We start from the raw sequence: 26,583 nt of genomic DNA on the forward strand, positions 1-26,583 counted from the left end.
AATCACCGAGGCCGAGCCGCATCCAGGATTTACACATGGTTAGGTAACATCACTGCTGGTCCATCACACCCTTGGACCCATTCGATTTTTTCAGCGAAGGAAACTATGATCTCATGATGCATGTCTTTGGCCACAACCCAACAATTTACACGCTCAGGATGACACAACTTCACACAAATGCCTAGTTTGATAAAAGGATGAAGTGATAATGTTTTGTAGCCAAAAGGTCAGAGGTCAAGTCTGGACATGAACTACAACTTAATGCAAATGCAAGGCACTAATTCTGCTCCATTTTCTATCTATTAGGTGACTAAACGGATGAACAGGATTGAAAAGCAAACACTATCCACCTCAGTCTTTGTTGGTTTTCCACTGTCGAGCTAACAGAGGGGACAAAGAAGCAGATTTTCACTTTTGTTTTTTGTAAAGGTGTCTCTCAAAAGATCCAAAACTTCCCAGAAGTGCATCAGTAAACTGCTTTAGTACAGCTTTAATACACACAAGACTACAGCATGATGTTATCAGATCCTGCTGAGTCATGTATTATGCATCAAACAACAAGCACTTAATGGACACGATGCCTCATCAGACGTAAAGTGTTTTTTAAAGTGCAAACCAGAGTTGACAATTAAAACAAAGTTCTTAAAAAGATAACAGAATTGTTTGCCTTTTGACAGCTCATTCCAGGATGTATTTTGATATTATTTAAAGGATCACTACACCTTTTTTCTTGATTGTTAGCTGTTCTTATTAGATGCCATTTACCCACATTGTTTATCCTTTTAAATTGTTTTAACTGTCGCTTTTACAAACATAAAACTGCTGCTATGACGATACGAATCCTATCAGATGGAGGAGGAAGGATTTATTTAAGTGAGTAAAAGTGATCAACAGTTTGCTTCTTCAGAGTTGGTGCCGCACAAACCGCCAACAGGTAAAACGACTATAATATATGGTATTTTATTTCAGTTAAGAAATTGACAAGCACTCATCAATCAACATATTAAAACATTTGCGCCGTCTGTGCAAACTCACATGACGGCTCCTTAAAATAAATACTTTTAAGAGGAAATAATACAGACAGAATATGTGAGGCTCAAACCACACGGACAAACAAATTATCCAAATGTCCAAGAGACGAAAGGGTCTGAAAATTCCCAAAGTCAACCCCGACTCTCCAACGAAAAGTGATTTTTTTTTTGTATAAAACAGCTAAGTATTTTTAAAAATACAGAATCTTACAAAAAAGTTTTTTTTTTGTTTTTTTTTTTTTTTAATCTTCTCGTTTCTTTAAATCACTGTAAAATATCAGCTGGTATTATGACAGGAAATCAGGAGTTTTTCCATGTATAATAATAAAAAGACAGAATGTGCTTCTGCATTTTTACATTAGTATTCACATACATCATGAGCGTACTGTATCATCAAAGTCCTCCGCCCCTCCGATGGTGCTGCGATGGAGACAGGTGTGTAGCGTTGGGCTGCTCCTCGTCGCCGCTTTGTGTGTCGAGCTGAAGATAGACACCGGTGACCATGGTAACAAGTGTGCAGTCAGTCCCGAGACACCCACATATGTGTCATTAAACCATCTTTTCCAAACGGCCTCCGTGCACCCTCCATCCAGGCCCAGGCTACGTAATACACTTCACAGCCAAGTGTTCATTGTCTTTATAGGTTAGATTACCGACAGCGTTCACATTTTCTGTATAGAAAAACAAAACTTAAAAAAAAAAAAAATTCTTATGACAATTTGTCAACTTTCAAATGGTCCAAAAAAAAAAAAGACAAAAAAAAAGGACAAAAACAGCCATCAACGGGAGAGGATTTCAAGAATACAGGTTACAGTACAAAAAAATGTGATCCAGGTGGTAGAACATGAAGCATGCATGTGTTTATGTTGCCCTGCTCTCCCCTAAAACCCTCATGCGAAGACATACTGTTATAAAAAGGCCACATGGCTTTTCCTTCACTATTAAATGCACGTTTCCTCCGACAACTGGCCTCTTTGTCTGCTCTGCTCATCCGAAGACCAACAAAAGGTGCTTTATTTGAACTTATTGGTGGACTCCACAGTAGATATGAAGCCTCTTAGGGTCACTATGAAGTGTGTTTGGTACATCGCAGCGCTCCCGAAGCTAATTTACCACCAGGTTAACCTACCGACAAACACACACACATAACGTAACGTAACACGTAACTTCAATGTTGGCAGGTGAAAAACTTTTTTTGAAAAAGCAGCCTTGGTTTAGCGTGACAGATTTCTGTGGTTTTAAAAGTCAATAAGTTATCGGACTTACCACTATAGCACTTTCACATCTTGCAGATTCGTTTAAAGCTACACCTAGTAGCTAGTTAGCGTAGCATAGAAACTGGAAACCAAAGGAAACAGCTGGCATGGCTCTGTTCGAGGATTTTTGTATCGATTGAACCAGTAAAATACAAACATGTATAATGATTATTTAATGAGCTTTACAGCTACTGCTTGGAGGATTCTGCTACCTTTATGCTAAGCTAAGCTAACAAACAGTTCACTGTAGTTTCATATTTGGTAAAACCAGGGTGGGTTATTCTCTCAACAAAAATCAATCTCTTCCATTAAAACATGAAAATGACCAATATTTGAGCTGCTAGTTTCTCACCTGTAAACACTGATTTGTTTGTTGTTGTGTACACAAACCTCACGTGTGGGTCTTACTGGGGATTGTGTGTTTGTTCAGGGATCAGTATACTGTATGAGCATGTAAACAAAAGGCAGTCGGGCTTGAGCTTGAGTCTGCTGAGCTCCCTCTTCTTTAGATCACCCCAGATAAAGCGGGACGTCTCCGAACAGCTTCTAACTTTCTTTCCCTCTACTCTAAGTGCAGCGGCTTAGTGAAGCCCTTCACCCCTATTTTTTATATCTTTTCCATAATCTTTAACATCTGTACTGCGGAAACAACAACAAAAGTATAACTTAAGATAAACTCTCTAGGCACTGTTTGATTTCAAAGGCTTTTTGTTGTAGACTGTGATAAAAGGTCAACAAACAGATAGAAAAAATTAATAAAAAGAAACACCAGAGAGTGATGGTTCTGCAGACCAAACACTTTCTCCTCTGTGATGCATCAAGGTCCTCCGAGTCAGCTCGCACTGCCAAACAGACTCACTTCAAGCTCCATGGTGGAGAGGCTGTAAGGGCAGAAAATATCTAAAGGGTAAGTGTGTCGAAGTTTTCAAGGTTAAGTTTTCAGTTCCAGTCTTTAACCCATCTGTCTCCTTCATAAACACAAAACAAAGGTCGGATCTTAAGCCATTATCTTCTGGGGAATCTCTATAGAAGCCTTGATGAAGATGCAGTTGTCTCGGATGTAGTTCCTCTTCTTGATCTCCTCGTGCGAGATGAACTTGGGGTAGCCGAAGCCCAGGGTGCTCTCGTCCAGCGAGTTGCGGCTGCTGCAGGGCTTCTGGAAGTTCTTCCAGTTGGGGTCGGGGTTGAAGGTCTCCGTGATGTGCTGCGGTTTGGAAAGCGACGGGTCGCTCTGGTCCAGGATGGAGAAGGTCACCTTGTAGGAGAAGGGCCATTCCAGCAGGTTGTCGTACTCGCCGGGCAGCACGCGGATGTAGACGGACAGGTGGGAGCCTTCGCCGCTGCCGTTGCCGTTCAGGAAGGCCGACACCTGCAGCTTGTAGCCGTAGCGGTGAGTGTAGAAGGGCGGGCTGAAGAACTCGTGGTTGCTTCGGAGTTTGGCCTCCTGGAGCTTGCGGGAGTAGTCGCTGAGCTTCCAGATGAGGACGCCGTCGTGGCTGACGGACAGCTCCTCCATCTCCCTCCGCAGCTCCAGGATCTCCTGCCGCTGGCGACCCACCAGGTTACACATCATAGTCAGGTGGGACTTGGTGGTGTCTTCCAGGTGGCGGCCGATGGCCAGTTTGGGGCACTGCAGAGAGCAGCCGAGATAAATTAGGTAAGATTCTGCACAGTGGGTGAGGACGAAGATGTGCTACACATACAGATTTGTTGTATGAAGTAACACAAAGATACAAACTGAATATTCCAAAAAACTTTCTGAATTAGGATTTACACCCTTTCACATCTATATTGCTTCATTTTGGTGTTAAAACTGTTTTCGACTACCATTTTTTACTTCATTTAGCTCCCAACAAAACAAAAACAACCTTGATGAACCAAAAGAAAAAAAAACAAAAAACCCAACATGATCTGTATTTGAACCCATCCTCAAATAAAAGGGAACAGTAGGTCCATACAACTTTGGAGTTTTTGGGTTTTCTGATAGAAATTTAGAAAATTGATTAAAAAAACAAAACAAACAAAACCATTAGTTTGAACTTATAGCATAGTTTCAAAACATGGTTGCGCATGCTGTTAGTAAAAGTACAGATGAAAATAAAGTTGTTTTGAAGGATCTATGAAAAAAGAGAAATTCAGGCGTTGAAAAACTGTCCACATATGAATGTTTTAGCTCATACATGCACCTCAGTCAGTATTTAAATAATCAACACTGAAGGTGATGAATATGTGGACACCTGGACTGTTAAAATGAATCGTCACTGCTGTTGTTGAAACATGTTTTTGCTTTCCATGAGGCCATCTGTAAATACTACACATCAAGCTTCTCAGACGCTCTGTAAGTCTGAACAGAGCGCCGAGCCGACAGACAGCACAGAGTTTGATGCTCATCTGTTGCTCTTCCTCGAGCGTGTCCGCATTTCCACAAATTGATGCGAGCTTTAAAAATAGACAGAAATGTGCTGTGGGAATGTAGAAGTGTTGCTCTCATTAAAACAGGCCCTACAGACACGACACTGTACGCTGAAGAGAGGGAAATCACAAGTTTGGACAGAGTGACCAAGGACCAAGGACGAGGAGACGGTATGATTAAATAAATAAACAGTTTGAACCACAAAGACGAACAAACTTGGCAAATGATCTGTAGTCAACAAGTAAACTCCTTCAGAAGCAGAAATGATCCTTTATTGTTTAATAATGCAGGTCAGTCGTACCCTGTGTTTGCAGCCGGCGTCTTTGAAGGGACAGAGAACGAGAGCGCTGCCACAGTTGTCCTTCACGTGGTTGGCCAGGTCCTCTCGGGCGATGTTGGGCGTGCCGCACTGGTTTGGGCACTGGACAGGGAAGCGAGGGCAGTGGTACTGGTGGTTCTGTGGAGAAGAGCACGAGTGATAAGAGCACAGACCAAACAGCGGGGCTGCAAATTAATGGCCGTACTGGGAAAAACGTCCTTGAAAGTTCAAAACATGCAGGTTTAAAAAAAATGAGGCTGCAGAAATAGACCAGAAAAATAAATGACAAATAATTGTGTGTCCTGAAGCCAGAGAAAAGAAGTCATTTCTAATCATTGTTGCCTCTCAAATGGAAGGGTTTGTAGCTTATTTTTGTCTTATAGTAAAATGAAAATCTTCGGTTGTTGGCCACAGTCTGAACAAACGTAGCTATTTTAAGAGGTCACCAGGAGTCTGGGAAATTGTGTTGGGCATTTTTATCCATTTTTGAGGTTTTACAGACAGCACAATGTTTGTTTTTCTTTTCTTTTCTTAATAAATCAATAGATTATGTATTAAAAATGTACTATTTTGTTCATGGGACAGCATAAAACCTAAAAGTAACACGGGAAAGCAGATGTTCTTCATACTTGAGGACTTGAAAACAGCAATTCTTTTGCATTTTCGCTTGAAAAATTACTTAAATAGTTATCCAAATATGAAAAAATTTACAGTAGTTTTTGAAAAAATGGCCACAAAGGCTGAATAAACCCAGCTACATGTTAAGAAACATCGTACAAGGAGCAACTGTAAGAGAAGCTCTGCAGCTGCTGTTTGTGCCGTGACCGAGGTTGGGTTATTACATCTTGATTCAAACTATGGGGGAGGGGAGGGCGACACTGACTGCTCAGCCTCTGGCCAGATGTGTGCAGCAGCAGGTGCCTTCATATAAAATCCCAGACAGCTAAACAGCAGCTCACTCTCACATCCAGCTGCCACAAGACAGAGACACCATGAACAGAAACATCCTACAGCTACGGCAGGTTTTCTTCACGCCGTCCTGCTCTGCTGAGGCTGGAAACTGTGGAGGACGAGCGTCGGTCATCATGCCGAATATAACGGGGCTGTTTTTACTTATAACAAGGACTTCTGGGAGAAAATGAGAGCTGCTGATTATAAACGGACCTGGATTGTGTCGAAGACGAACTCCTTGCCGCAGTACTTGCAGGGCTGCGTGCGTTTGGGACACTCGGCCATGCTGTGCTGGGACAGCAGGCGACGCATCATCCTCGCTCCACACTTGTTCTCACAGTAAACGCTCTCCTGAGGACACACGCCCTGGTGGTTCTGGGATGGACAGGGAAACACAAGTTTACAGTTTAGAACAATTTGAGTGCAGTTGATGTATGTTACAGCTACGTAGGATTATCAAAACTACATTTTAATTTTAAAAAATGATGCCTCTGTTTGTCAAGCAGGGCTTTGCTGAATATACACAGAAGGAAAGAACACATCTGCATCTTACAATCTCACCTTAAGGTCCATTTAATAGCTGTTCTGGAGCTCTCTAGCTACTAAAGGGGCCTTGAGGTGAGATTATTTTTGTCGACTGCTGCTCAAACATCTCGTAATGATATATTTACTGATTATATGTAAAGGTATCTAGCACGGGATGTTCGACCTTTTGAGTTTTATTTACATATTAATCATTAACCCGAGTTAAATGATGTAGTGTGTTTAGTTTGGTTTGTTATTTCAAGGCCTAAATGACTTTAAACAATTTAAATTTAATCCAGGTTTGAATAAATGAATCGTCAGAGTGCTGGGAAGTTAAACTCAGTCACACACACAAGCTAACCAGCCCAAAGCCAGTTTCAGCAAACAGACTTCTTACGAATGAATCAAGACAAACATAATGTGAAAAGGTGGATTAATGCAGCTGTTAGTGTGTGCAGAGGGGAGAGCAGAGTAAACAGAGGAGGGGCAGGCTGGCAGGAATGACAGAGGTGTTAGTGAGGAGCCTGAGGTACCTTAAGCTCGCTCACTGAGGAAAACACTGTGAGTATGAAAGACGCAGTCAAAAAGTTCTTTCCTTCTGCCAGCACACGTGTCATTTTAAAAACACTCTCTGAAGGCGCTGACACGCGTGTGCAGTAGATTTTCCTGCTGCTTTTTCTCAAAGACGCCTTTCATATAACCACGGAAATCATGAGTCGTTACACCGGCTTGTTTACGTCAAGCTCCCGCTGGGTTGTAGCAGGAAAAAGAAACAGGTTTGGAGTGTTTACCTCGTAGGCTTCACCGGTGAATTCGCTGCCACAAAATTCACACTTCACCTTGCGCTTGGGGCAGTCGTGCTGCAGGTGGTCGGGCAAGTCGCGGCGCGTCAGCTTGACGGAGCAGCGATTGGGGCAGGGGATCACGTTGAAGGCGCAGGTGGAAAAGTGGCCCTGAGGGAGACACAACGAAATGTCAAGACTCACCCACGCGTCGGGCTCAGAGCCAGGTGAGGGGGGCGAGAGGAGGGAGGCGACAGGTACGACAGGAGACACGACGGCTTCTCACCTGCAGCTGCTTCATCTGGCCGGTCCAGCGGCAGCCCTCCTCGCTGTGGATGCAGCGGATGGGCAGCGCCAGGATCTGCTGCTCCAGCTCAGGGTCCGGGTAGATCTGAAAGAGAAGCAGGAGGAGGTCAGTGCAGCAGAAACAGGGAAAGTGGCAGATAAGCTGAAGTCTTTTCAGATCTGCATTAGATTATGTGAAAAATGCAGTTATGAAGCCTAAAACTGTTCTCCTTTAACACCCATGAGACTGCATAACAGGGTCATCTGTAGCTGTCAGCATTTGCAAACTGGTTTAATACGCTTCACTGCTAAACCAGCCCTACTGGGGAATTGCAGTACATAAATACTCTACTAAATAAAGAAATGTTTAAAGGATCAGCTCAGTGATGTTTGTTATTTTTCTTATTATCACAGAGACAAAACCAATAACACCAGTGTGCAGCCAGAGTCTAATTTAGCTCACTGCAGCACCAAAAACCCACATTTTTCTAACTATTTAAAAACTAATAAAGCCACTGAATGACACATTCATTGTTTTTTAATAAACATGGGCACTGTCGCTAATTTGATGAAGCCCACGTACACTGATCTGCTGCTGTAAATACCGACTACGGCACAAAATGTGTATCAATCCGCAGCTAGAAACAGTCCATTAAATGCATCGTTTGTTCCTGTTTGAGGAATGTTTGCTAAAAACTACAGCAGCCAGCTGTTCTAGGAATTTAATCATTTTTAAAAGAAGAAATTCTATATTTGTGAGCCGTTAGCCACAGACAGGTGGAATATTTGATGAACTTCCACAGAGAAGTATAGTATTATTATATTACATTATATTAGTTTCCAATTCTCTGCTTCCGTATGGTGGTGACTGAGTGATATCAGATGTCAATAATACAGCCTCTTATAGATTTATATGAATACTTGTGTTAAGAAACACCTCCAATACATCAGATACATCATGTAAATAAGTCAATTACTGCTTTAAAATGATGTTTTAGCTGTTTCCAGTCACGCAGAGCTAAAAAACCAATATGGAAAGAAATGCAAATAAGCATATTTTCCAAAGAGCTAAATGTTCAGCGACAGGAAAAAGCCCTCATGAAACCGCAGCACAGTGAGTCGAGTCTGCCTCTACAGTGATTATGACTAAGTTTATGGGTTTATGGGACCTTTGAGAGAGACAGAGGGAGAGAGACGTGGAGCAGAGGAAAAGATTTATTTATCCTCGGTCATTGAGCGATAAGGATGAGTCAGTTTTCTGCCCAAACACCCCAAATCCTTCCCTACAGTACGCTGTCCTGAGGATTTACAGCTCTGCTCTGCATCTCCATCCCCCACCACGCTGTCACACGAGCAGAGCACTGGTCAGACAAGAAAAGGCACTTCCTCAAAATGTCACAACAGCCCTCCAAACAAATGACTGCACAGAATCACGGGAGCCATCATCTACAATACAACTCCTCCACTTATCTCACTCAGGGTTTGTTGCCACTTTGCTAGAAGACAGAAGCCCTATCAGACTAAATAAATGTATGTCTGCTAAATATGCTGTAATGGTGTGAGGGAAAGTGCTGCTCTCCACTTATACAGACGCAGCAGATGGTATTTCGCTGCCATAATCACATTCTCTGAGGAGAAACAAAGAAGAAAAAAAATCCTCTAAAGCAAACTGAAAAAAACTCTCTCATTGTTCCAGTCTTGGAATCTGCAGGGCGACGGCAATAATGACCTTTTAATAACTTAGTCCCAGGCAGATCAGTGGGGTTAAGCTCTTTGGAGCTCCAACTTGGGGGTTTATTCTGTCTGCTGCAGCAATTGTTGGCCTCATAGTACTGCTACAGCCGCAGCAGCACAATCCTTTAATGACTGCAACACTGTTGTTCTGCGCGAGCAAGGTTGTGTTTGTGCACGTTTTTCCGAAGGACACTGTGCTGCGAGCATTACAATAACCCTGACAGGAGACCACCAGGATGGGGTAATTTGCAGGCGACTGGGAGCCTTGGTAAATAACAGCGTCTGACAGGTGTGCCATGAGCACATCCTTCCCATGGGGAGTCCCTGCTATTACAGGCGCCTCCATCGCTCGCAGCACAGCATGCAGACCTGCACTGCTGCCCTGCTGATCCTGCTGCAGCTCTGAGGTTAACCCCTGAACGTACACGTTTCCCCCCTTTCCTTTCCCTTTAAGTAGCTTTAAGGTTGTTAAAATCGTCTTACTCCTCGCTGTCCGTCAGCGCCGGCTTGTTCTAACGCTTCATTAAATCTATATGACGATTACGCAAGCGTTTACAGAGCCTCATCTTTGTCCAAACCTTTATTTTTTCTGTATGTTTGAACAAGGTCTCCACAAGTCTATAATGACTGACCCTGCAGCCGGCCGCTGCTCGTTATATTTTAATGGCTGAAGCAGGCCAAAGCTAACAAACTGCATGAGAGAAATACACATATGTGCTTGCAATAGAAGGCAAAAGCTGCACAGAAAGAAGAGATGATTCTTTCTTGTCCGTTATCCTTCTGTTGCAGTCTCTCACTTTGCACTGAGGGATCACGTGCGAGAGCGACATCCTCGGACTCTGAATACAGTTAGTCATTATCTCCCTCCCTGCCTCCCCCCCACTCCCCTGAGCACAATCTGATTAACTGCATTTAGAGTTCAGCTGAAATATCTTTCTTCTTCTGGACGGGCGGACAGATTTATTTAGGGGGAAAAAAACATAGTGGCTTTAACAATTTATCCACTGTAATGAAATGAAATGCAACCTCTGACTTTGGGTTAAGACGAGGATTACTGCCTTTGTGTTTTCCAGAAATCCGCTGCCTTTGTTTTTCTGACAATTTGCATCCTTTAACTGAACTGTATCTAGATCAAATGCAGCCACTTAGCTCTGCTCTGATTCACATTTTTTCCTAGATGGACCAGTGCACGCAGGTTTACTTATATTTTCCAAGACCTGGATTCAAGTATTTTTCTTTCATTTCTGTCCAATATGAAAAAAATGTAAATCACACTTTGTGTTACGTTTTAACCCATTCTGCTTTTTTTCATGCTCCTCACTGGATGACTAATATATTCTGTTCTACTAAGTGTTCTGGTATTTCGACTATATTAACGTTTTTAGTGATATATATTTACTGTGGCGATGACCAGATGACTACACATTCTCAACAGTCTGTACTTTGCGTTAGCATGCTACGACGCTAAATAATAGAAAGTGATCTTTACCGTGTGCTTAAAATCAGCCTGCTAACATGCTAAATTAAGGTGGACACAACATGGCAAACATCAACTAATTAAACACTTGTAATTATTGTCAGATCCACATGTGTCTTAATAATGGGGCACTGATGTTGATAAGACTATTGAGTTATGCATTTAAAGTTTGCAGCTTATCACCAGCTTTCCTTCCTTTGGCTGCAACAGCTGTTTTGTTTGAAGCCTGCATCATATTTTCAAACTCACTGCTCAGCTTAACAGCATTTGTTAGGTTTAGTGAAGCCAGATAACAATGAGATATCCTGGATATGTTGAACTGGCTTTGAGCGCAGGCCTCAGGTGTGGCTCAAAGTGTGCTGTGACAGAGTGTTAGTCGTACCTTGGCATAGTCTAACGGCAGCTGATCCTCTGGACACTTGAAGACGCCCTCACTGCAAGAAAACAGAACAACAGATTTGTTATGATTGGAATCATTCGACTGGGGACAAAACAAGTTCAGAAGCATCTCAACAAGGACAATCAGTCATTTTGAAATTGCGTTGAGTGAGATTACTGACTCTGACCCTCAGCCAGAGCTAAAAAGCTCTTCTTTGACAGCAGCGCTGCACTGCTTTGAGTTTTACTTTGTCTCTTCAAACGCACTCTTAATCTGAGAAGTTCTTTGACTCATCACACTGGATGACTTACAAACACACACTCACATGCACAATGAAGTCTGATCTGTGAGCCGCTGACTATAAAGACACTGACTCTTCTATCTTCTTCCCCTCAGAGGATATGTCTGCACTGATTTATACTACTGCCGCAGACAAAACTACAAATTGGAGCCGGGTTTGTTTATCTATAATACACAAAGGGATAATTGTGGACTCCCCTTATTAGCTCTTTTTACCATTTCTCCCGTGGCATATAGTGATTAATTTTCTTCCCTCGTATCACAGCCTAAATAACGAGATGCTTTTTAAACAGGTGTCTGTTTATGTCTGAACAAACCAGAGAAAACATCACCTTTATGCTCGAGGCTCTTCCTCGGGTTAAAAACAGACCATTTGCTGGTCTGCTAGTGCAACAGTGAGATAAGTTTTTTGTTCCTTTCCGCACTTTTCTCCAAACCCCCAAACAAGACTTGAACTCTTGTTTTACTACAGGCCCCCCCGGTGCAGTTTTTGTGGCGCCACGGAGGAGCACTCTCCAACCCGTCGTAGGGCCAAATGAGCGAGTGCCACGGCTCGTTAGGGCAGCCCTCTCCCAGAGTCCCAACCCTGATGTCATCATGAAATATTCACACTTGTAAATAATGGAGGCAGCAGCCACGAGGGGTGAGCTGCTACACGGCATCGAGGCTCACAGCTGCACAGCAAACACATCCAGACACACAAAGGTTACTTAAAAAAAACACAGAAAAGGCAATCGGTGGCTGATCTCCTGAGACGTCAGCAGCGCTAAGGATTGTCTGGAGCCTCCTGGCTGTTTCTGAATCACGTGTGCTCCCACTGACAGGAAAAAAGTGACATTTAAAGATGTCACCTTAGGATTTTTACAAACCTGCGATATGTGCTCGGAATATTTCCGCACATAATTCCTCAACTACAGACAACAAAAGATGCACAGGAGCCTGTTTTGTTCAAAATTCACAAAGCCTGAAGCTCCAGCTGACCTCGCGTGCAGAGGATTTTCCTCACTCCGGCCATGCCTAAATTATGCCTAACCTAATTAAGGGGCAACAGTGTGCAAACAGTAAGTGTTTGTCTTTTGCTGGTTTAATTTAGTTGGCAATGTCACCTGACTGCGGCTCCCAGAGGCGGTCGGGGACATGTGACAGGACGGGAGAGCATGTGCACTTCACCCCGTCTACCCAGCTGCTGTGAAACCAGAGCGAGCTGAGGGGGTGGGGATGGGAGCAGAGGTTAGGCCTGACAGGGAGGCAGCACTGATGAAAAGGGGGGCGGAGGAGGAGGAGGAGGAGGGAGGTTAATGCATGACGAGACAGCAGTAATTCTCCTCCATTAGGGTCACTGTGTCAGCAGGGAGCTGGAGACCAATTAACAAGCCACAACGGACTGTAAAAGAGGGTCAATCGATTAGAGGCTGGGGGAGCCCAGTCAGCATCTCATGCGCAGTGTGAAATCATTCGCAGCGCTCATCGCCATCACCCAGGAATCAGTATAGAGAGCGCTGCCTGTCCCACCGCCGTGAAGCGAGAGGAGATGGGAAGCGACAGGCCCTCCGCTCTGGACAGGGGTGAAGCAGGCAGGGGACAGCCAGAGGCCCCGTCCAGCTCGGGCCCTGATCTGACACACAGGGAGGCAGACAGGCGAAAAGAGCCGAGTCACAGACTGTCAGGATGATTCCTCCCCCGGTCGCGGAGAAGCTCCCGCAGCCACACATTCATGCGCTCAGCCCCACTAGTGATAATACCGCTCAGCTCTCTTGGTCGCTCTCGACTCGAGCTCGCTGCCGCTTTGTGACAGCACATTCGCGGTGAAAGGTAGGGCCGCTGTGTAACACCGCTCGGGTTCAATTCCATCCATCTCCCCCGCCTGACAATTCCTCTGACCAGTGAGGACTTTGTAGAAGAGATTAAATATAACAAATAGGGTTACGAGCACATTAGTGATTAATATACTGCCAGGATGCTTTTATTTAACAGTTTAATAAAATGTCAGAAAATAGCAAAAATGATTCCAGGACCCCAGTCAAAAATATCAATGTTAGAAATTCAGTTTCCAGTCGTTACTAAAAGCAGTAAATGATCACATTTGAGAAGCTGTCAATGTTTGTCGTTTTTAGCCACACCACCGGCATACCCGCTAAACATCAGCATGCTAATACTGTCACTGAGAAGCTCTAGATTAAATGCTAACTGGAGCTAATTAATGTTAGCATGCTAAACCAAGCTAAAGCAAACATTCGAGCAGAAAAATTGTTGGTGTATGAGCACCACGATGGTAGTCAATGAGAAGCATTAGCTAATTACTTAGCTAATTACTAATTAATTAGCATTCCCTGCTAATTAATCATCAGCTTGTCACTGTGAGCACATTAGCATGCAAATGTTAGCATTTAGCTCGAACGAAACCCTTACAGAGCTGCTAGCGTGGCTGTAGGCTGTTGTTGCCATTTGTTTTGTTGTTTCATGTAACGCCTGATTGGTTGGACATTTTTTATCAATTAATTCTGCTTCTGCCAACTAATTGATCGATCAGTTTGCTGTTTCCAGATGTGTGGATTTGATTATGATGACAAACAAACAGTTAGGAGGTTTGAGGATTGAATCAGACTAAATCAATCTGGATTTTTTTCACTACCTTCTGACATTTTGTATTTAAACTGCAACTAAACATGTATGAAGTATCCCAATTTGAGGATATGATGCCAGATAATACACAGAGCCTCAACGTTGTACATCGAGATATTAAGCCAGAACATTTTGTTGGTATTTGAGCACCATGATTGTAGTAAATCTGTTGATTATTTTCTCAAATAATCGATGGGTTGCTTGGTCCATAAAATGTTAGAAAGTGGTGAAAAATGTCAATCACTGATTCCTGAAGTCCAAGATGACATGCTTTAACATGTTGTTTTGTCCACATCTCAAAGATATTCAATTTAATGGCATTAAGGAGGAAAGAAACTAGAAAATATTCAGCATGAATTTGAGAATTTCCTTTAAAAAACTGGTCAAACTAATCGACTATCTAAATAGCTGGTGATACATCCAGCGCCATTTTCCTCTTACTAATAATTGTAAAAATAACCAAGGGTAATCAGTGGGCGTTAATTTTTTAGCTACTTAAGGATAAATATTAATCCCACACAAAGCCTAAACTCGTTCCTGCTCATCCTGCCTGTGGGAACTTGCTACTCACAAACCTCTTTAAAAACAAGTTTGTCAGGAGTGTTTGTGTCTAACAGCTCTCTGACCACAGTTCACAGCCCAGTCAATGAACATCCAGGGTGAGATGCAGATAAACAGTGTTTCCGTGTCGTGTTGGGATGTCGCAGGGGAGCAGCTTAAGACTGGAACGCATACAGTATAATACAATCCCCTTCATTAAAATTTCATCGCCTCCTTCTGTCTGTTCGGCTGCTCATGATCGCGCTCAAATCACCTCAAATTTTACTGCCAGACAACATCATCACACTGTGTCTGAAAACATGTTCGCCCCTCTACAGGTGACAGTCATCAGTGACCCTAAATCCCTCTCCCCTCTAATTGCCCTCTCTCTTCCCTGTCCTCAAATCTCCTTTTCAGGCGCAGATTAAACAGCCGTCCATTCATCCAGCTGATACCACGAGGACAGCCGTCACAACATGCTTCGTCACTCTGCGCACAGCTCCTGACAGGCAGACGGTGAGAAGTACAAATCCCTCAGGTTTAATCTCACCGTGCAGAGCGGAGGGGTGTTTTTCAGGCGACAGCGACCAGCCTGCGGGCCACACAGCGAGGACACATGGGTGACAGTCGGCCTCACGAACCAGGACCACGGGGTAACCTTGAAACCTGCTCCGTATCGACTAACAGAGAGACTCCTAAACAAACCTCCCTGTGTTTGCCGTTGCGGCGGGCAAGGCTGTGGAGACGCGCTAAACAAACGAAATCAAAAGCACGAAGGCTTCGGAGAGCACAAGTCTGCGGCACATTAACACTCTAAACAGACTTGTGTCATTGACTCAGATAGCATCGAGGAGCCTCGACTGAACTTCCCACTTATCTCCCGCTGGAGCTCACTGCCGGCTTTCATGTTCATCCTCGCGCTAAACCCTTTTGTCTTTTCAAGTTATAGCCAGCATTAACTTTTATATACACAAACAAAACCTTAAATTCCAGCAGTGCCCTCAGTGTAGGCTTTAGGTCTCCCAGCTGAAACCCAAACTCTCCGTTTCCTTTCAGGAAGTTGGGAGAAAACAAGACTTTTGTTTTATCTCAGATACAGTTACTATAATCCCCCAAATCCATCTGGTTTTGGGTTTATGTGTGTAAGAAGTCGGGACTTCCTTCGGCTGAGCCTCCCGTTTTAAACAATAACGAGTGCAGATTTCATAGAGACATTATACAGTTTTGCTGCTATTCTTTCATGTATCTGTGGTTTTGTTGCTGCTTAAGACAGATGATTAAAAAAACAAAAAAAAAAACTGAACGGATTGATAATTGAGTGGCTGCTTTTCCTTGGTTTATGTTATAAGTTTAAATAAGTTGCATCATTTTTGAGAAGGTTAAATCAAGTCGGTGTTTCTTATAGGGGATATTTAAAACTACAGCTTTGAGCCAAAGCGCTTCGTAGAAAAATAAGACTAAGTTTGGGAATTTACCAAATTTACCATATTTGAACAAGCTTAAATATTAAGGCTAAGCGAGGCTAATAGTAAAGTTAGCATGTTAAAATGCTACAGTCAAGCAAAAACAGTCAACATTATACCTGTTCATCATATCAGCACACTGGTTTTGTCATGTTGACATTGAGTATATTAACATTCTAGCGGTGTGGCTCTAAATATGCTAACGATAGCTTGCTAACATGCTAAACTAAGTTGGTCAACATAGAAAACATCTCCTGCTAGCTAAACATAAGCTTGTTAACTTTATCCTCATGAGAATGTAAACAAACCAAAGCTAGAATTTCGCTCAAAGTTAACCTTCACAGAGCATTTACAGAATTTATTACTTTCATCTGATGTTTCTACTGAACAAACTATTCAACTGATTTATTAAGAAAATAAGCAACAGCTTAACCACCAATGAAAACATTTATTAGTTGCAGCCCTCCATCACTGAAACTTAAAAAAATTAAAAATGCTCATTGCTTCGTAAGTTTTAGTTTGAAAAAATGTTAGATATGTTAATTAATGAGCTTTACAGACGTTTTCTGGAAGATTGTGTTACTTTCAAGGCAGGCTGGCTGTTTCAAGTCTTTCTGCTAAGCTAAGAAGCTATTTAGTGCAAAGACATGAGAGTGGCTTCATCATCTGAATCTCAGTAAGGAAGCAAAAAAGTCAGTTTACCACAATGTTGACCCGTTTCCTTTAGTCTTTAACAGTGATCCCAACCACTGCATTACAACATGGCAGTGGTGGATGTAAAGTTTCTCATCTATTCAAGTGCTTCACTTGAGTACTTGAGTTGACCACCGGGACATACGTTTCTACATGAACAAGTAAGTAAATGATGTTTAAATTGAATCTCTTAACAGATGTTTTGAAAGTTTAGGTATAAAACAAGCCAGTGTGACTTGAACATGATGTGTGACTTTGGACAGCGACAAAACACTTTAATTATGGAAACTTCACAAAGAGAAAGCTAAATGTTTTTCCAAACAGTTTATTTTTATGTCGTTGGAGCTGTCTCTGAAGCTGTCTGGCCACAAAACCACAATTTGTTTTAATTTCTTCCAAATGAAAGTAAAGGAGCTACTTACAGGCAGCATTTCTGCTGAACGCAGCATTTTGGGACAATAAGATCAAGAGCACGGTTCAAAATCAACCATATTTAAAGCCTTTACTGACATATTTAAAGCTTCTACTGCACGCCACAGACGCAAAACTCCAAATTATTATGTAAAACTTTGCTAATGGCCTCTATAGACTGTCTATCTGACTAACCCTCCTTCCTAGAAACAATGCCCTGTCAGTAGGACAGTCGACCTGCAGACCCTCGGGATTAGCTGGAATAAGCTGGAGTGACGGCGGTGAAGCTGGGTGGTGTTTCCACCTGTGGAACCTGATAGACTTTGCCCACGGCTTATTTGGCTTTTGCAGCCCTCTCATCTGTCTGAAAAAAGGAGGCGCAGCTCCTACTTTCACAGAGTTGATGACACGCCCGCCCACAGGCCGACCGACGGCTCCGTTACAGGCTTTCTGTGTGGGACGTCCACTGAATGGTGCCGTGACAGCTCCTTGTGTGGGATTTAATACCTACAAGATAAGCTGTCCATACCTGTGGTTTGCTGGAGACTATATTCTCTGTAAAGTCTTTGTGGTGCCACCTGTAGCAGGAGGGAAGGGCTGATATCTACGTGCAAGCTCAGCCACATTAAACAATGGACTTAAGATTACAAGTGTTTGTTTGACACTGAACTAGGTCAGTTGGTCATCTCTGAGAGTAGCTAACTTTAGACCTGTTAAAATGTTGGTGCAGATAACTTGCACATGATAATGCTGGAGAGGAAAGTATGTTTGGTAACGTTAGGCAGCTGCTGTCTAAAGAGAAGAGCTGAGACGATTCTTTGATCAGTGAAAGTGGGAAAAAATACCAATTTCTTCTCTGTACATTGTAGTAAATAGATTTTTTAATGATTTACTGCCATCTGATGATGTTTTCTTGGTTTTTTTTTATGTTACATAGGTTGAGTGATGATAAAAACTTATGTTGAAGATCGGAAACAATCATCAAATGCTGCCCTAGACTGAATATGTTTGGCAGAAAAACTATTCTAACATGATACACAAATACTAGAAAAGGTTTCCTATTAACCATGCGAGGTAACTTTTGCAACCGTCCCCATCGAGCTAGTTGTCTTGCAGGATAACAGACTTCTTGCTGTTTGGCTTATTATTGTCCTTCCAACACCTAGCAAAGCCTTTCAGCCAGTTAAGTGGCTGATACTTTAATTCTTAGTGGGAGCATCTTCCTTCCAGTTTTATGAGACTGGTATGGCCTCCTGATCTCGTTTAATTTTTATCGACATGGTATGTGCATTTAATCATGTCCCCATCTGCTCTGTCATTACTTTAAAGTACCAATTTGATCATTATTGCAGATCATATTTCACCAAACATGGGGGTCATCTGATGAATATTAGTCCTGTGAAATTTAGTACTTTGGCTAAAGAGTCATCAGACAGTGAATTTTAGTGAAGCAGAGTTTCTTTATTATACGAATGCCCTAAAAAGCACAGAAGAGGTGGAATAGATTCTTAAAAATATTTTTTACAGCACTGCTTTTGACGGATCCTTTTTGTTGGGTTTAGCAGGAGCCTGAAGTGCGCGTCGGTGCAGAATATGACACCTGTAAAATCCTATCTGACTTCCTCTGCTGGTCACTAACAGCCACTGGCAGCTGTTTCATATGAAGTAACAATGGCTGACAGTGTGCAGGTCATGGTCATCAGCAAGACAGAAATAAATTACATCTGACTCGGTGTCAGACAACGCTAAAAAGACAGGCGGAAAATTAAACCATTTCCAACGGTTCACAGCATAGATTCATGTACATTAAACTTTTGTTGCAGTGTAAGCTCCCCGTTTTATGCTTCCTTGTCGAGAAAAGGACTATTTTTGTTGTGTTGCTTTGCCAAAGCAGGGCAAAAAAAAAATGATGCAAGTGGAAGAAAGGCACTACTACAGGAGAGAGAGTGTGTGTGTGGGTGGATGTCTGGCCTCTTTCCCTGGCTTCATCTCCTGCACCCCATGCAACACACTCACTGAGACCAAATGTGGACCAAGATAGACGAACCACTAAAAGAAGGTTTTACTATGAGCTACACCGACACCACCTACAAAACCCGAAAGTGGATTTTGATGCCAGTGGGATTTTGGTTTCGTGCCTACGCAGAGATAATTTTCTGACCACACAAACAGTGTGGATCAGGACACCTGGGGCCATCCCTGCTCATGGCGTCATCGCTTATGTAATGATATTCCTTTCTCCATGCAGTTCACCTCATCAAGCTGACATTTGTGAGCACGAGCCATCTGTGAGCGAGTTCACGCAGCTAGAAAGCATCCAAAGGTTAACAAAATCTCTGTTTGTTTTCCTTAAATGTCAGCTTTGCAGTAGCACTGGCAGCAGATAAACATGAATATTACTGTGTACTCTATACTTCAGGACTCCCAGTGAACTTATTTAAATTCTGACCCAACGATAACCCCCAACATTTTCTAGGCTTGTCCTTTAAATTTCTTCATCAGGGCAAAAATATTGCTCATTTAAATTGGAAAAATCCTGGATGATCTTCTGGCACAGGATGTATGTAACAGAATGAGGCTAAAATAATGTACATTTTGAATTATCCATTAAAAAAAATAGCCAAGCACACAACTGAAATGATCAATAAATTAACTTTTGGTTTACATAATTTACAGGTAGCAGGGTGATAATCCTGTTGACATCACACTCTTCCATTGATGATTAACGATTAAAGGCTTGGCCAAACACAGTTACTTCCCTTCATGTTTTTATCACACTTGTTTACTGAAAACAAACCTACATTTCCTGGACAGAAATACTCGCTCATGTGATTACACAAGTAGCACTGGGAAGCTCGAGAGGTGAAATCAGACAGTCGGTTTTAAATTTGTGAGCAATTAGACGCCGATGACTCATCATATTGCCAGAGGTGCAGCTTTGACGCACAGCCTCGATAACGAACTGTACGGGAGAAAGCCACCTGCCAGAGGACAAGCTGAAAACCCAAAAATCCAGCAAGAGGAGAGGAAGGAGGGAGGGATGGATGGATGGATATGGAGGGTCAGAGGAGGAGGAGGAGGAGCAGCCATCTGCAGGCTGAAGGCAGCCTGTGAGATGCCATAATCCATCTTTAAGTGTGTGAGGAGGGGAGGCAGCGCCTACAAGTAGTTATAATCCCCTCGCACTGTCTCCTTCCATCAGAGTGATCGGGCTCTGACAGGGAGTCTTTATCAGAGAGGACAGGGCTATAACACGAAATGCAAATCCAGCTTCTCCAGCTTGTTTCCGCTGACGTTATGAATTTACAGTCATCATAAACTCCAGACTCACACCTGGGATATAAAATCATAGGTTGTTAAACAATATGGGAAATGTGGGAGTTAGACAGAAAGACTGGTACTCCCCCGTCTGTGTGGTAAAAATGAAACTAGCTGCATGATAGTTGAACTTTAGTGATAGTTGAACTTTAAACACAGCCAGGCTAGCATGGATCCCCTGTGTGCAGTCACTGTGCTAAGCTAACTGGCTACAGGTTGTAGCTTCGTATTTAGGAATTTTAGGATTTTCTTGTCACTCACATCTGTGATATTACAAGTTTAGAGGAAAAGTTTTGGGAGACGTGCTTATTAGCTTTCTTGCTAGATGTGAAGATTAATACCACTCTCATGTCTGTAGTAGCTTAGCTTAGCTTAAGACAGGGAGATTAAGCTAGCTTCCCTGTTTGAAAAGGTAACAAAATTTACCTACCACCACGTCTTTTTTTTTAAAACTTTGTTATACACCTACATTCTTGAACAAATTAAACAAAACAGACATTACATTTCTAATCAGTAAGGCTTAGAGGTGTTTTGCTAGCTGAAGGCAAAGCCATCAAAGCCATTCCCGCCCCGTTACTAGCCTTTGTGCTAAGCTTGGCGACAGGTTATCGCCTCATATTTTCAGGGCTTTAGATCAAAACTTTGACATTGTATGTTGAGGGGAAAAGATCTGTTGCTCAATTATTTGCTTTCTTGACAAGAGACTAATTGAAAATATTAACACCATTGTAATGCCTGTAGTGTCTGGTTAGCTTAGCAAAAACACTGATAGCCTGCCAGTCCAAAAGGTAAAACAAATATTTTTTGTTTTAAAAAATATTTTTGGTCACAAAACCCTTTGTTTTTACACCTAAGCTGTTGGACAGACTAAACCAAACAGTTGATTTGTTTGATTCAAATAAAGCTGGACTTGTTATTTCCCTCTGCAGCGTGTGCTGTGCAAAGCTAAGCTAAGCAGGTGCTAATGTGTATTAATCATAAAATTAGTGCAGTAGATACATCAGTTGGTCAATATTTGACGGTGACATGTGTGCATCGTTATGAAAACGTCCTTTTACAGAACATAATACAGAATGAGATCCCAAGGCTAATTTAAAAATGGAGTCATCACATAGCAGAGCGACTCCAACCTCATTGGTTTCAATAGACTCAGCACTACCTGAAGTATATGGTATGCAGGTTTAGTAAACAATAACAATACTCCTCTTTCAATATAATTCGAAAATTACATATATATCTCAGCTGATTATCAACATCAGAATTTCTTAACTCCTAAAATCAGTATTGGTCCCAAATCCAGGATCAGTCGGGCTATAGTATCAATCTTCTGATCTAATTCTGGACTTTAAAGCCAATAAGCTTATTTCCCCAAATCATATGAATTTCAGTCTCAGTTATGCAGTTTCATATCTACACAGACCGTTTCTACTGTGCTTGGCAGGCAATCAAATAAATAAATCGGCAAATGTAATAGCATGCTGTAGGATCTTTTGTTTTCCTGCTCAATTTCATCCCCCAGATTATACGCTGAATGCAGGAGGTACAGGAAAATCAATCCACTTTCATTAACTGCTGCTGATCTGGGAGCAGGGTGGAGGGGGGGTGGAGACAGAAGTCCCATCAATTGTAGCGGGAGCTGAGCTCATGCATGCATGAGTGCAGTCACCCTCACCCACGCAGCACACAGCAAAAAAAAAAAAAAAAAAAAAACGGAGAGAGAAAGACCACCATAACGGAGGCGTACCCACACCAACGAGGGCCTGCACAGCATACATGAAAGGAAAGGAGAGCTTGAAAGGAGATGCTTCACGTTTGATCTGGTTGAAGGGCGGTTTTTTTGGAGGCGGGGTGGGTGGAGGACTGCATCTGGAGATCAATGAAAGTCCTGAGCTTTAACATGTCGCACATGTGAGAAGGACCTACTGGTCTGTGAAGAAGCGCTAAAAGCTGCTGTCAAGGTTGCAATAGGTGCGAAACACCCCACTCTCCATTTTACTAGCCGCCGTCACACGTTGGTGAAGACTCGAGCGCTGCGAGAGAGTCATCAACTGTTATTCTGCAACAAATGGAAGCAGTTACTCTAAATTTCTCCAGACGCGTGTGAATTTTAGCTGTTATAATCACAGATGGATGGTCTAATTTTAGCTCAGCTTCAGAGGGCAGATTTCTCCTCAAAAGAGCGATCTGCAGCGACTGGCTTCGAGGAGCTGCGGCGCTGCCACACTAATCTGGTAAAACGGCTGCACCGGACGGAGGGGCTCTGAAACTGCCAAGGCATTGCCCGGCCTATTGAAGGGACAGCTCCCTGCCAACTGTATGCATATGGCGTCGGACGAGCAGCAACAGACACAGTCGCCTCAGTCTTTCCCCCCCCCTCAAACAGCATTAATGAATCAGCTATTGGAGTCACAATCATGGAGAAGCACAGCATGAAATCGCAGCACTAATGCAGATTAAGTGTGGAAGCAGCAGCGCGCTTCGAGCTATTGTACAAGCTGTCTGTCAAAATAAGAGCGAAGGGATGCTATGCATTTCCAATCAGCGCGCAAAGTCTGCGATAATAAGGTGTCGCGCTCAGAAAAGAGAAACTTGTTCATGTGCAGGTGGCTGGTTTGAGGTCATTTCTCAGCTTGGATTTACGCAATTTCCAAACAGTAGCTTAACAGTTGGGCCTGTGCACTAAATATGAAGCTACAATCAGCTGGCAGCTAGCTTAGCTTAGCATAATTTAGCACCAAGACTGGAGACCGAGGAAGCAGCCGACCTGCTTCTGTCCGAAGGTTTCTGTACGGATTAAGGATACAAGCAACGACTTTATTTTGTCAGTGATGTAGATGTGCCAGTAGGTGGAGATTGTTGTTTGGGCAATGCTAGGTTAGCAATTTTTCCCTATTTCCAGTCTTCATGCTAATTAGCATAACCAACCACTAGTTTCATATTCAAAGAAACAGTTAAATATTTTGGGGAGCACACACATATTTGTCTATTAAATGTTCAAAATCTGCTTACAAACACATCTAAAGTCCACTTTAACTACTTTATATCTTGTTTTTTTAAAAACCAAACCAAGCTAGCAATTTATGTCCCCATTCAGTAAACTAAGCTACTAGCTATAATCTTAGCTTCGTATTTACCTAAAATGCTATCAAGTCTGCTTGTCTAACTCTGCCATTATTTCTTTAAGTTCCAGCAGCTATTTAAAATCTTCTTACAGACGTCAGCCCGAGCTTACACATTGTTGATGGTCAGAACATCTGGCAGATGCTTGACAGGGAGGTTAGGAGGTTAATGCCAAGTAAATCCAGAGATAAGCATATTCTGTACGATAAAGCACTTCACTTTGAACACACTTTCTCTGATTAGTTAGGATACCAGACGTGAAAGCGGTCCTTCACATAAATAGTGGATTAACTCAAGATTTAAATGCCGGGACAGTTCCTGCTCAAGCATCGAGACGGGCGGTGAAATAAGAAACCCTGTGACTGGATCGAGCTTTAATGGAGCGTCTCTGTGATCCCCCCTCACAGCAGCAAAGATAAAAAAAAAAAAAGTCCCACAAGGTGTTTAAAAGCTATTAATTTTTTAAAAAAAGAAAAAAAGGGATTTCACATACAGAGGTTTAATGCTTCTTTAAGCAATTAAGCCTATGAGGTCAGATACTTTTCCTCTAAATTAAGCAGAGTGGATTTCAGCATCAAAATGCCATTTTAGTCCTGAAAATCGGAACTCCTGTGGGAGACCGAAGAGGAATATGGCGGTGATTTGTTAGCTGGTCCTCACAGCACATTATTCCTGCATAACGACCTGCTTTAGCTCTCTGCGGGGTTTGTTTTATGACTTTAAAAACCAGCAAGATCGGTTTCACCCAGACCAGAAGCCAAGAGGGACAGTTTAACTTTAAAGGGAATTTACTCCGGGCTTGGCCACCAGAGGCTCGGCATCAATCAGAGGCCACTTAGAGCTAAAGTTTCACTGTTTAGCGCCTATAGACACAGGAGCTCATGGCAGGACAGGAAGGGACGGCGAGCTGCTGCTGCTGCTGCTTTGCGTGCTCTCAATCACGTTTTATAGCGATTCGTAAGAAGAGCACTTCGACTCGCTCATTTATGGAGTCGACTCTCGATGCCAAAGCCCGCAGCAGACAAAGACGACTTGTTTTTAATGCGTGCAGATCTGCTGTATGGCCTCGGGGGAAAGAAAGAGCCTCAGAGAAACAGCTCTCATCACTCTTCAATTAAAAACTCTTCTTTTACTGCAGACTGACTGACACTCCTTTGAAAATATGTAGAGCAACGTAAGCTGTAAACAAGCTGAGAGGAGGAGGGGGGAGAAAAAAAACAACACTTTGTCTGCAGCCAGACCTCAGAAACTTCTGTCGCAGGTCCAAAAGCAAAGTGACTGACGGGCAGATTATGTCACCTAATTTCTGTATCATGTCTCCTGCGAGCGAACGCAGCAGGTGGGCAGCAGATAATCCCGCCGACGAGTAACAACTTATGGACAACAGATCAGTTAATTAACCTGCACCTGTTCACCCTGCGCACCGGAAAAGGAAATGAAACAACCTGTAATCACCTCTACAATACTGCCGTTTAACAAGGTTTCCATCCACCTGTTCTTAGCCACATTTACAAATCATGCATTAAAAAAAAAATGGCGCATTTCTCTCCTCTTCTGCAGCAACTTATTAAGGAATTAGCAGCATCACCTGCATTATCATTTACACTAAATGTGAAGCAGAAAACTCACTTGTGTAAATAAAATGAGCATCCACCTTTGTTTCCTCTCAGCAGGTAAATGTTAAACTCTATGAAGTTGCTTTCAACTGCAGAAAGAGCAGCTGAGTCGTCATTAACAAGCTGTCTTTTCTTTCCTGTCCTTCATAGATAAGTACTCCTCACACACACACACACACACACATCTCTCGAGCTGACCTGCTATGTGTGATTGAGATAACAGGTGTGGGTAAACCATTATCAGCTTTGTTGGGAGTTATTTTCAGTCCGATCCCACAAGAACACCTTTGGGGAGAAATGTGCAATTCCCTGTGTGACACATGCATTAATGAGCCCGAGGGCGGAGGAGTCCAACCCTGCAGGATCATTAAGACATAAAGCACTTTTTATGTGTTTCGACACAATGACTCACTGTCAAACTGATAAGCACGTTTGTTGTCGGGATCACATGCTGGTGTCTGAGTTCAGGACGAGCAGAAGACGGCGCAGACTACAGACAGGGCAGGGATTTGGACTTTCCCTTGTCAGAGTCCGTGACCTGCCTCGCCGTGATTCACCGTTATCGCAGCACGACGTGTCGTGAGTCACTCCAGCCATAAAAATGGAAAAACCCTCCGCCTCATCTTAACTTTCTACCTCCACGCCGCTCACCTTCAGAAACCGATGCGTCGCTTTTTTTCCTCTCGGATATCGAGAAGAAAAATAGCGTTACATAACGTGATTCTCTGTTTCCGGCTCATTTGAATTTGCATTGAAATGTGAGCAGAAAAGCTCCTTTTCCTGATTTGTCAGTAAGCTGATTCGGGCCTGTGAGGTGTGCACATCACTGGCAGTGACAATTTTAGGTCCTGTGCTTTTGTGTCCATGGTAACTGGGGGGGAGTTGAGGGTTTTTTAGGTGTGTGTAGCTGACAGGCGAGCACACACAGAGGCATGCACTAATTCACAAAAAGGAAACGATCCCTGCTCACTGCTCCTATTATCAGCCGCTGTAATCACACCTCAGACGTGTTGTGGCTCCTGGTTTTTCCTTATCGGTCTCGATCTGTGCAGACTGCATGTAGATGAAGTCCAAAACAAAGCGTGGAGCGTGTTCCAGCCTCCGGTGGCTGACTGCGAGCGGCGCCTCCTGCAGTTGTCCACTTCTCTGCTTTGTGGATGCAGTTTCTTTGTTCAGCGAGGCGAGGTGCTGACGTCAAATTGCCTCCTTTGTTTCAAAAACGCCTCAGCTGCATTGTTCGTCTAGCGTGAATTCTTCAACCTGCCCCTGTTGCCGGGAGCAACAATGAGATAAATGACAAGATTTTTCAAACAGCTCATAAAAGAGCAGGGGGAGCCCACAAAAAAGA

General features: G+C 42.9%; 1 protein-coding gene across 2 annotated transcripts in view; it reads right to left on the reverse strand.

Annotated features, from left to right (window-relative positions):
* Positions 1 to 944: 944 nt before the first annotated feature.
* Positions 945 to 26,583, reverse strand: part of traf4a (tnf receptor-associated factor 4a) — a 37,888-nt gene continuing 12,249 nt past the window's right edge. Inside the window, exons 2-7 of one of the 2 annotated variants that reach the window (XM_008297144.1) lie at positions 11,156 to 11,207; positions 7,564 to 7,668; positions 7,335 to 7,448; positions 6,184 to 6,345; positions 5,002 to 5,157; positions 945 to 3,917 (exon numbers count right to left, since the gene is read on the reverse strand). In XM_008297144.1, coding sequence (XP_008295366.1) covers positions 3,285 to 3,917; positions 5,002 to 5,157; positions 6,184 to 6,345; positions 7,335 to 7,448; positions 7,564 to 7,668; positions 11,156 to 11,207 — 1,222 coding nt within the window. In that variant the 3' untranslated portion in view covers positions 945 to 3,284. Of the gene's footprint in view, positions 3,918 to 5,001; positions 5,158 to 6,183; positions 6,346 to 7,286; positions 7,449 to 7,563; positions 7,669 to 11,155; positions 11,208 to 26,583 lie in introns of both variants that reach the window. The other variant, XM_008297143.1, reaches the window with a different exon arrangement.

This window comes from Stegastes partitus, unplaced genomic scaffold (assembly GCF_000690725.1).
Source record: "Stegastes partitus isolate 25-593 unplaced genomic scaffold, Stegastes_partitus-1.0.2 Scaffold1194, whole genome shotgun sequence".
Taxonomy (NCBI): Eukaryota; Metazoa; Chordata; class Actinopteri; family Pomacentridae; genus Stegastes; species Stegastes partitus.